The 12,500-nt window shown below is 36.5% G+C and overlaps 1 protein-coding gene and 1 pseudogene across 1 annotated transcript in view; both read left to right on the top strand.

Moving 5' to 3' along the window:
• Positions 1-1,073, top strand: part of LOC135226433 (hexokinase-1-like) — a 51,340-nt pseudogene extending 50,267 nt beyond the window's left edge.
• Positions 1,074-3,988: 2,915 nt separating this feature from the next.
• Positions 3,989-12,500, top strand: part of LOC135226435 (cell adhesion molecule 2-like) — an 82,686-nt gene continuing 74,174 nt past the window's right edge. Inside the window, exon 1 of the mRNA XM_064265993.1 lies at positions 3,989-5,448. Coding sequence (XP_064122063.1) covers positions 5,295-5,448 — 154 coding nt within the window. The 5' untranslated portion in view covers positions 3,989-5,294. The remainder of the gene's footprint in view (positions 5,449-12,500) is intronic.

Genomic DNA, 12,500 nt, shown 5'->3' with positions numbered 1-12,500 from the left:
GTTTAAGACATTTTACTGCGCTGTAGACGAATCCTTTCTCTCATAGCTTAGCTCCGCTTGCTAAGCAGAATAGTCTTCTAAAATATGTTGGTGAACTTTTTCCTCGATCGATTGGATAACTGTTAGTATCCTATTCAATTTAGATAAAAGCGTAGTAAACTAATTAATATAAATCAAATTAAATTAAATTAAAGGGATATAAACTTACCTACATTTCTTTTGTACAATATTTTCTACTAACACAGCCCCAGTTGTGTCTTATAAGTTACAGGAATAGATTTTTCTTTTCAGTCTCAGTGTTTCCGTAATAATATCAATATATTTGTTTTAGGATGAAAAAAGGCAAAGAAAAATGCATTACTGACAAATCCAGTTTGAAACTTTACCACGCCTCAGACGAATATAATTACAGCAAAAAAAAAGTGTTCCTGAAGGCATAACCCGATATGACATCAATTTACGATTACTTTCTAAAACGCATCAAGAAAAATGACATTAATTGAGAATGAAAGTCGTTCCAAAATGCATAAGACAAAAGGTGATTTACAACAGAGTTATGAGTTTAGCAAGCACCTTCGGGGGGAGACATTTCAAGACCATTGAATAAGTATCATCTTGCATGATGTATCATAATAAAGCTGTTTGTTATTTCAGTGGGAGATAATCACTCTTAATTGCTGTCTGTCTGTCTTTAATTATGTATTTTACTTTTTTTTTTTAACTCTACTTCTAGTGCAAATTTTCTTCTTCCTCCTCTCTCTCTCTCTCTCTCTCTCTCTCTCTCTCTCTCTCTCTCTCTCTCTCTCTTCTTTCACACACTCTTACTAATCCGCATCTTATAAATTTTCCTCATCTCTCTCTCTCTCTCTTCTCTCTCGTCTTTCACACACTCTTGCTAGCCCTCATCTTACAAATTTTCCTCCTCTCTCTCTCTCTCTCTCTCTCTCTCTCTCTCTCTCTCCCCGGCCATCTTATCGGCGGTCTGTGGCTACGTGTCACTCAAGTGTCGGCTCACGAGCCTATATTTTCGTTCCACCAGCGAAAATGGCGCGCAGTTTGGCCAACTAACCAAATTAATTTCCCCTCTTAGACAGCTTAAGAGAGTCCTAATAACTGTCAGGAAGGCGTAACCTTAAAAATGAGAGAGGGGGGCTTGTCGGGCTCCTCGGAGATTGGCGCTCTTTTTCTGGATTAGCCCTCCGTTAATCATGGCACCCTACGGGTCATTATCGGCGGATAATGAATTGAAAATGTCACGGACCGGACCGCCCCCCGCCCCCCCTCCTTCCCCCTGTCCATTGCCCAAATTTGCTATGTTTTTTATATTGCATTTTTTTTAATATTACTTTTTTCAAATATTTCCTATTTAAATATTAATTTTTTTCAAGTGCTTTTTTAAATATTACTTTTTTTTAAATAGTTTTTTTTTAAATAATTAGTCTTTAAAATATTTTTTAAAAATTACTTTTGTAAATATTATTTTAATATGATTTTTAAAATGTTACTTTAAAAACATATAAATTTCTTTTTTTAAATATATGCTATTTTTATATTACATTTTAAAAAAATATTGCTATTTTTTTGTATTAAATTAAAAAAAAATTATCACCTTAAAAATTTTAAATTAAATATCACTTTTTAAAATATTATATCTATAGAGTACTTTTTTAATATCTTATTTAAATATTACTCTTTTCAGTTATTGATTTTTTAATACGTTGCTTCTGGTCTTCTTGAAAAATTAGGAATTTAGTTAACAGTGGTGATACGCGTGAGATTTGTCTAGTGATGATGTCACATTAGTGATTTTACCAGTACTAGATTCCAGGCCTCTAAGACACGTGATTTTATTTGTGTATTTAGAGGTGCAAATATACGCGAGTCTGTTTATTCATTTAAATGCGCTTATACTCCTGATTCTATCAGTTTGTTTCCAAACTTAAAAGTGTTGTTTTTGTCAGTTTTTATTTCATAGCTCAGACAGATGTAAGTTCACATTTTTATTTCAGATCTCAGTTTTTTTTTTTTTTTTTTTTTTTTTTTTTTTTTTTTTTTTTACTAGTTCATTTTACGGCTCAGCATCAGTTTCTTTCAGAGCTCAAACTTGTATAAAGTCTGACCTAAAAAATTAAATCCTTTATCAAAGTTGTGTTCTTTTGTCCCCCGTAATGTGGTAGTACCGTCAGTGCACCTCAAGCGGTTTACTGTAAGCATTTCTTAAGGTTCTTTGCAGCGTCTCATCGGCACCTAGCCCTAAGCCCTTTCGTTCATTTTACCGTACCTCCGCTCATATTCTCTTTCTTCCATCTTACTTTCATAGTGCAACTGCGAGTTTTACATCATGCTATACCTTTCAAATCTCCTCAATCTCAATTTCCCTTTCAGCGCTGAATGACCTCATAGGTGCCAGCGCTTGGCCTTTGACCTAAATTTTATACGTATTACACTCCATTCCGTATTCTTTCAAAGCTTCAACTAAAGAACAGATTGCGGCTACTTTGCATTCCAGTTACCCTCAGGCTACCCTTGGGTAAGGGTTGAGTTGACTATAGAATTTAGGCCAAAGACCAACCAATGGGACCTATGAGGTCATTCAGCGCTGAAATGGAAACTGGCAGTAAAAGGTTTGAAAGGTGTAACAAGAGGAAAACCTCAGAGCAGTTACACTATGAATCAAGTGTTAGGAGAGGGTGGAAAGTAAGATGAAGAAAGAGAACATGAAAGGAGGTACAGTAAAAGGAACGAAAGTGGTTGCAGCTAGGGGCCGAAGGCACGCTGCAAAGAACCTTAAGTAATGCCTACAGTGCACCGCATGAGATCCACTGACGGCACTTGGGTAAGGGTAACCTATAAACCTATACCTTACTGGGCCAATTTCTGACCTGATTTGACCTCTCTTGCCTTAGGCGATGCCAAGGCATACTCGATTGAGGTCTCAGTGAGGAACAAAGAAACAATAACAATCATTTGGTCTTCCCGAGGCAAACCAAGTTGCGCGCACGTCATAAGCAGTGATGCTCGATGGAGCCAGTCATTCAATCATTTACTAATTTGCACATCACTTATCTATAGTTCATTTCTGAGCAATACCTTTATTTTTCTACGATTCGCAATCGTTTTGTCTTTGAATATTACAACAGACTATTTGAATTAAGCCTTCATTATACAAGGTTGTTGTTGTTATTGTTATTATTATTATTATTATCATATAAAATGGACAAATAGCTTTACACGGAACGACGCTGAAACCAAGTTTTCGCTAACTAAAAGACGACCAGACGGAAAAAAAAATCAAACATCTGAAACAGAGAAAATGGATAAAGTTCATCAACGGATGAAAAAAAAAAAAAAAAAAAAAAAAAAAGTTTCTTTGGATTCAAACAACGATTAAAAGTCCCACCAAACGAATCGTCTAGCTGGGAAATTAAATAGAAATACCTAATGGCTAATTACATTTTAATAATAGTCTAATTTGGGGTTCAGACGTGCTGCTAATGAGGAGTTTTGAGTGCAGCGGTATAGAGGAGCTATGTGGAAATTTTCTGCACGGGGAGTTCATCCTTGATTCAGAAGGTAAAGGATGAAGGGAGGTAACTTAGTAGTTAAATGGAATTAGTAGAAAATATTAGGAAATATATACACGTATGTAAATAGCAATCCCCAAACATCCAATCGCGTTGCCATGAATATTCCCCACCAGAGGCGATGAATCGGAAAGCGCGCGAGAGAGAGAGAGAGAAAGAGAGAGAGAGAGAGAGAGAGAAGGAGTAGCGTACGAGCATTGAGAAATTAATTGCGGCCGAAGGTGATCGTCGAAGAGTAGTGGGTGACCGTTGTTGGCCGGCATCTGGCCCCGGGCTGGCCTGGCCGGGCCACTCTCAAGTTTGCTGGACTCGAGAATACGAGAGACACCCCACCCCCACCCTCCCACTCTCTCTCTCTCGCGCGCGCGGGCCAGTCCCAGTCACTCGTGACTCGCTGCTGCTCAGGGCAGTGCCAGTGCCGTGCCATCTTTGAGGAGGAGCGGACGCGCTGTGTCTGGTGTCCGGCATCCCATGCGGTTGTCATAGGACGGTCTTCCGCGGCTGTCGCGTCCTTTTCGCCGGGTCTGCCTTGAGTCCTTCGAGGTCCAGAGTAGTGACTGTTGACGCGAGGACTTCTGGAATTAAAGCGTGGTGGATTTTTAATTGAGTCACCACGAATGAGAACGCGCTCTAGAGTCCTTTCGTCTTTCGATTGAAAGAGTAGTTTTGATTTCGAGCCCGCGAGGATAATGGGATAATCTTCCCCATCTTTTATTTTAGCGTCGTTTTCCAAGGACCCGTGTTTCTCCCAGTGGGACCTTCGTCCGTGAAGGGCGTTTATTCCACCGTGAAAAGGTTGCAGTAGCGTCAGATGCAATCTCTTGTGAATGATCAACACAAGTCTAAGAATCTGGCAGCAGATTCTGACGGATGTTCGGGATGTAAACTTTCCGTATTGCCAGACGGTAAGTCAGGATCATTTTCGGCAGCTGATCAATATTGAAACCTGATCGAAAAACGTCGGAACTTCCAAATGAATATGACTACCGGCTGAATTCATCATTCTGGGAGGACAGGATGACGGGAATATGAAAGCTATAGGGGACTGTTGCCTGAGAGAAGAATTCCACTGTAGGAGCAGAGTGTCATGAAGAAGAAAAAGTTACCACTCGACACCTGAGACATGAAACTGCGGCCTCCTTTCATAACCATGCCGTCGAATTCTAAGGAAAACCAACGAGAAAATGACAGAGTTGTAAAGTCGTTGGATAGTTCGGTTTGCGGATGTTTTCCAAATATGCATCCTGAATGAGACATTTCCCAGTTTATACTATCGCTATCGACGGTCTAAGCGACCCAAAATATAAACACGAGTTATAAATTTATAACATAAACAATAAGCGATATTTACGTCCTACAGAATTAAAAATATATAAAAAAGTTATTGTTCGTAAAGTAAATACTTATATTTACGTCCTACTTTAATTAAAATAGTAAAAAGATAGATATAATAAATCAATAGAATTGACGTCCTACAAAACACAAAATCTAAAAAATATATATATATAATAAATATGACATCATTAACGTTCCGTGAAAATTAGTTCGATCTTGTAAATACTACAAAGGAAACAAGAAGAAAAAGAACAAAAACAACAACAACCAACAACCTGAAAAAAAAAAACACTTGGAAAAATCCACTTTCTCTTCGTCGAGAAATAAAAAAAAAAAGTCACCTGGATAAAGTCTACTATCCATTCCAACTTAAAAATGGCCCATCACGCGCGCCCATCCTCCGCCACATCTCCTGCTACTACTTCTACTGCCACTGCTGCTTCTGCTGTTTTCTCCTGGCCCACGACCTGCCTGCTGCAGAGGCATCTTCTGCTGGTTCTGCTCTCGTGTTCTCTCTTTAGCTACAACGGTGAGTTCGGCCGCAATTCATTTTCTCATTTATTTCGGCAACTTGAGAATCAAACTATGATCCGACGGCTCAGAGAGAGAGAGAGAGAGAGAGAGAGAGAGAGAGAGAGAGAGAGAGAGAGAGAGAGAGAATAATGTCTTCATTGATACAATTAGAATCAAGTCAAAAAGTAATGGCTAGATTGATACAATGAGAGTCAAGTCAGATTATGATCCTACGGTTCTGAGAGAGAGAGAGAGAGAGAGAGAGAGAGAGAGAGAGAGAGAGAGAGAGAGAGCCGTAAACGCTCGATAAAAGAAATTCTTGAGCTACAATAACAATCCATTGTGATATCCAAACTATGCTTATATGATTACAACTGCACTTCAGATATGAAAAATAAAAAAAATGTGTTCATATGATTCCAAGAATACATTTCTACGTAAAATGACGATGAATTCCACTGCTGCATTTCACAGACATCTGTGTTATCATAAGTATGCACTAAATATGCGTATCTGTAACTAGCGCGCATAAATATTTGCGCCATAATGCAAATCACTAACATTTGGTGCCTTACTGACCTTTCCCGTTGATAGCAAGCTGCTTTGTTTGTGCGTAACTATAATAAATATCCGGTAGGAAAAAAAAAAAGTCAAATACTAGATGAATATCTCCCCTTACTTCCTCTTTCTTCTTCCTAATGAACACCATATTCTTTTGGAAGCTTGAATTCCAAGTTATGGCCCCTTTGGTGCGCTTGTTCCATATGAATAACTTTCATCTTTTGAATAATAATAATAATAATAATAATAATAATAATAATTCAAAGGAACTCATAATCACACGAGTCAATAAAATTGGAAAGTATATCCACAGTAAAATGCGTGTTTGGTTTTGTTATTTGAAATATTTACTTAAAATGCTTTAAATAGCAAAGCCAGACACGCATACTACTGTGGATTTGCTTTCCCAATAATAATAATAATAATAATAATAATAATAAAAATAGCGCCTTTCTTTCAAAGATGCTAATCAATAAATTAATATGAAGGCATAGTGTGTTTCTATTTGGAGTTGCGGAGTGTAAGAAAAATAGTAATTCCTAATCTCATTGTAATTAGAAGATGCAGTTATCTGATTAGTAAGCAAATGTCCTGGAAGATATTATTTCTTTTCTATTTGAAAGTGAAGAGATAAAAGAATAATTCAATTTGCGTCATTATAAGGAAATGCGGTGGCATATTTTCACTGTGACGATGAAGAGTATAGTGAATATGATGAAATGATGATGATGACGTTATTCGTGATGTTATTTCATTGTATTTCTATTGATGGTGATGCTTATGCTAACAAAATTACTTATGTAAAAGTATTCGTTATTTAGAAATATCACTAATTACTTATTCAAAATTATTACTTATTTATAAACATTACTTTAGACATGCTAGTTATTTAGAAATAATACTTATTCAACAATTTTACTTATTCATAAATATTATCAATTTAAAAAATATTACTTACTTAGGAATAGTATTTATTTGATGTTATTATTTATTTATCAATATCACCACTTTAAAAAATATTGCTTACTTAGAAATAACACTTATTTAGAAATATTACCTTTTCAAAAAATATTACTTATTCAGTAATATGGCGAAACATAAGAGTCCCACTGACTATCGTGGAATATCGACGAAGTTTCGCGTACTCATGTACTACACTCAGGCGCGCGCACGTGACCGCACAACTTAATACTTTCCGCACGCAAATGCGGAATCCGGGAATCGCCAGTTCTTCTGGAATCCGCGAGTCCCCGCTCTTCTGGAATCCGCGAATCCCCCGTTATTCTGGAATCCAGGAATTCCCTGATCTTCTGGAATCCGGAAATCCCCCGTTCTTCTGGAATCTGGGAATACCCCGTTCTTTTGGAATCCGGAAATCCCCCGTTATTCTGGAATCCAGGAATCCACCGTTCTTCTGGAATCCGGAAATCCCACGTTCTTCTGGAATCCAGAAATGCCCCGTTCTTCTGGAATCCGGAAATCCCCCGTTCTTCTGGAATCCAGAAATGCCCCGTTCTTCTGGAATCCGGAAATGCCCGTTCTTCTGGAATCCAGAAATGCCCCGTTCTTCTGGAATCCGGAAATCCCCCGTTCTTCTGGAATCCGGAAATCCCCCGTTCTTCTGGAATTCGGAAATCCCCCGTTCTTCTGGAATCCGGAAATGCCCGTTCATCTGGAATCCGGGAATTCTCCGTTCTTCTTCCGGCGGACTTCCGGTGACGCGCGAAGCTCCCGGAGATTTCAAGACGGCAGGAGAAGCGGTCCTTCGGTGGTCGGATACCTGGAATAAGCGGTTGCGTTTTCTTTTCTCTCTCTCTCTCTCTCTCTCTCTCTCATTCTTATTATTATTATTATTATTATTATTATTATTATTATTATTATTATTATTATTGTGTTATGTAATAAAAACCCACAATTATATAGTAAACTATATAATCGAATACATTGAATAAGTAATTCGTTTTTCTTCTCTCTCTCTCTCTCTCTCTCTCTCTCTCTCTCTCTCTCTCTCTCTCTCTCTCTCCTCATAATTATATAATTATTATTATCATTATCCCTACTTTATCTCATTATTAATATTATTATCGTCAACATTATAATCATAATAATCAAGACTTCTTCTTTTCCTCTCTTTAACTTCTCTTTCATTATCATTATCAGCCTCTTCATCATTATCATTATCATCATATCCCGTTAGAGGCCAGACTGACGTCGTTACCGTATCATCATCAATAACACAACATCACTAACAACGTCATTATCATCACCATCACCTTCATTATCACCTTCATCATCACAATAAAAAATCATGGAAGAGCATTTCCTTGGGAATGTACATTCGAGATAAAAAAGGAATTTCGATAAAGTAATTCAAAGTTAAACTATTAACAAAGACATGCATTTGGTACAGGTCGATCAAAACTGCTCTTTATTTTGTCGATTGTTTTAGTTATTATTAACTCAAGTATCGCCACAACATCTATTGAACTGAACACCTTGATATTATCGCAAGTATTGCTACAACTTCTCCTGTTAATCTGAACACCTGGATATTATCTCAGGTATCGTTACAACATCTATTGAACTGAACACTTTAATATTATCTCAAGTATCGTTACAACATCTACTGAACTGAACACCTTGATATTACCTCAGGTATCGCTACAACATCTTCTACTGAACTGAACACACTAATATCATCTCCAGTATCGCTACAACATCTATTGAACTGAACACCTTGATATCATCTCAACTAAACACCTTAATATTCCCTCAAGTATCGTTCCAACATCTATTGAACTGAACACATTGGGATTATCTCAAGTATCGCTATATCATCTATTAAACTGAATACCTTGATAAAATGTCAACTGAACACCTTAACATTACCTCAAGTATCACTTCAGCATCCTCTAATGAACTGAACACATTGGTATTATCTCAAGTATCGTTACATCATCTTTCACTGAATGGAACCACTTGACTATAATATTACCACGGAAGCTGAGGTTAAGAATTTCAGTAAAATGTTTCTATTTTATCTGCATCCACTCGGAAAGGGTATCCACAGTCAGTTCAAAGTTCAAATCCTGCCAGTCTCTTTTTCCTCTGTTTCCTACAGTCTGTCAATCACCGCACGATTGGTGTCACACTCATGTGATTATGTGATTACATTGCAATTTATGCAGTTTTTAATGCCCGTGCGAAGATCTCACGTTCCGTGGCTCTATGGGCATTTGCAGAAGCGTGACTCATCATCTCTCTCTCTCTCTCCCTCTCTCTCTCTCTCTCTCTCTCTCTCTCTCTCTCTCTCTCTATTTGTTTACGCTTTAAGGAAACATTCAAATGTTTATACAGTAAAGTAAGACCTGCATAAACAAATATTAATTTCTCTCTCTCTCTCTCTCTCTCTCTCTCTCTCTCTCTCTCTCTCTCTCTCTCTCTCTCAGTGTTTGCGTTTAAGCAAACATTCAAATGTTGGGAGGAAAAAAGTAAAACTGCATAAAGAATTCTTAATCTCTCTCTCTCTCTCTCTCTCTCTCTCTCTCTCTCTCTCTCTCTCTCTCTCTTTCTATGTGATTATATCTTATGTCTCTCAGTCAATTGTCCCCCATTCTAGCTTTATCTTAACACGATTCTTATGAATTAAGTCTCTGATAACCGGGTTACATCTTGTTATGTAATGCCAAACATTCCTAGTAGCTGGTTTATGGTTTATCTAAAATACTTGAAGTTTTGTGCTTAATATCCTAGACATTATAAAAATATTAATTTCTCACAATCATCTTGACTATTCGCTCGATTTATCTAATATCATAATTTTGGGTGAAAGCGTCAGCATATCTCTCTCTCTCTCTCTCTCTCTCTCTCTCTCTCTCTCTCTTTGTTCCAAATTTCATAACTACTAGGTGATGTTTATTTCTTGAATTTAGCACTTCTCTTCTTCTTGAAGAATTCGATCCGCCAGCAACAAATTGTTCTCATTTCTTACCGATTATCTTACTTTATATCCATCCACCTATGAGGGCAAAGGATTAACTATCTGCTATAATACCTATCATAATCTATCTTTCAAAGTTTCCCACTCAGTTTACAAATCTCTCAGAAATTTCAAACCATCAACATAAACGTTGCAAAAGTTACATCCTATACCTAGGAACTGCCCTTTACCCCTAACTTCGTAGGGCACAGATGCTAAACGCTTTGTTGTGGGATGAATTTGATAATTTTAGGTTAGATTTAACCTTCAGGAAGTCACAAAGCACCGTTCATTAGCTGCTAGATGAACGAACGCAAAGCGGACGTAACCGACCGCGTCTTAATATCTAAAGTTAACTTGTGAGGTTTATTTCGATTTATTCCGGTAGAGAACAACGTAAATGCGGCAACAAAGAGAAGAATACTTTCTAAATATTTCCTTTTCTCTATATACAAAATAAATGAATAACTCGGAAGTACTCATACTGTCTTTATCAGTGAATATATTCATGTATATTACTATGCGTGAATATATTCACGTATGTTCCTGTATGTGACTGTTGTCACGTATGTTCCTATGTGTGAATGTATTCACGTATGTTCATATGTGTGAATGTATTCACGTATGTTCCCATGAGTGAATGTATTAACATATGTTCCTATGTTTGTGCGTATTCACGTATGTTTCTGTGTATGAAAGTATTCACGTATGTTCTTATATGTGAAGTATTCCTGTACGTTCCCATGTGTGATTTTACTTACGCACGTGTCCAACAACATACATAAATTTCTTTTCAAATGCTGACATCCTACATAATCTTGTCATTTCTGTTCGGAATTACGAAGGAAAACGACTGGAAATTCTTATGGAAAATGAAAAACGTAGAATATTAACATCTCGTGAATAGTGAAATCTAATTTGATTCGGGTTTCCATATTATTGGGGAATCGTCATGTCTAAGGTTATTCTTATAATAATAATAATAATAATAATAATAATAATAATAATAATAATTAATAATAATAAAAATAATAATAATAATAATAATAATAATAATATAATAATAATAATAATATCCTTTATTTATGTTCATGGCCATATACATGGAATTTACAAAGTAAGGATAATATAATGTGAGGTCTACCCAGATGTATACGTTTAAATTCTTTTTTTTTTTTTTTTTTTCAAAGAGCAATATTATAAACGCGCGTTGGTTAACTTTTTTGAGCAAGTGACTGTCAAACAATCGCTACTGAAATTACGTAAATGGACACAGGAAGAAAATCGGACAAGATTAAGCGGTAAAAGAAGGTTGGAGAAAGAAAACATTATGACGGTGAATGATTCCTTAGCAGATAATTCTGGTACTTTTGCTGCAAGTTCGAAACCTGTAAGGGACGAGCTGGGAATAATGATAATAATGATTCATTCATAAAGAGCCAAAAGAAAGAGGAGGATTCTTCGTATGTAAATAAACAGCGAATACATTTGTGTAGAAATTTTTGAAAAAAAGTAATAGATAAATAAATAAATAGATAAATAATTAAACAGCGAATACATTTGAGTAGACATTTAAAAAAATAGTAATAAATAAATAAATAGATAAATAAATAAACAGCGAATACATTTGAGTAGATATTTCAAAATACAAAAAAAAAGTATGGAGTTTGTTAAATTAATTATATTCGGTATCAGAGTAAACCTTTTTGAATTGCATTGGAATGAATATAGAATTTGGGCCAAAGGCCAACCACTGGGACCTACGAGGTCATCCAGCGCTGAATCGGAAACTGACAGTTAGAGGTTTGAAAGGTGTAACAGGAGGAAAACCTCAAAGCAGTTGCACTATGAGTCAATTGTTAGAGAAGGGGGAAAGTAAGATGAAGAAAGAGAATATGAAAGGAGGTACAGTAAAAGGAACGAAAGTGGTTGCAGCTAGGGGCCGAAGGGACGCTGCAAAGACCCTTAAGTAATGCCTACAGTGTACCACGTAAGGTGCACTGAAGGAGGGTAAACCGTTTGATACATTTAGCTTTCTTGATTGAGTGCACTGAACAAAGTCGCTCGCTTTCGTACAATGTTTATATAAATGTATTTTATTTCAAAATCATAAATAGATTTTTTTTAAATGTTTTTTTAAAGACAAATCAGCGAAACGTCGACCGCAAAGCGATGTTAAGTCGAATGATGAAATATTCATGGGAATCGATAAACCGTGAAAGCATCGAACATCAGGCAACCGCCAACTGCTCGGATTATAATCGTCGGTTTTCAATTCACAAAAACTGACATCATTTATTTATTTGTTTTAATTTCCGTCTCTTATTACTTCATTTATTAATCTTTATCTCCTTCTTCCTGTATTTCACTGAGGCTACCGAATTCCTGTGCGCTGTGAAATTGAAATATAAACAAAAGCCAGGTTTTGGTCACTTGTTGATGCTATGAATATCATTATACTTATAATGACGGCAATGAGACCATAACAATTACGACACTCATATTCACACTGATGATGGGAATAATGA

This window comes from Macrobrachium nipponense, chromosome 14, assembly GCF_015104395.2.
Source record: "Macrobrachium nipponense isolate FS-2020 chromosome 14, ASM1510439v2, whole genome shotgun sequence".
In the NCBI taxonomy this organism is placed as follows: domain Eukaryota; kingdom Metazoa; phylum Arthropoda; class Malacostraca; order Decapoda; family Palaemonidae; genus Macrobrachium; species Macrobrachium nipponense.
Note: the sequence above shows the minus strand (reverse complement) of the source record. Positions and strands in the feature narration are given on the sequence as shown.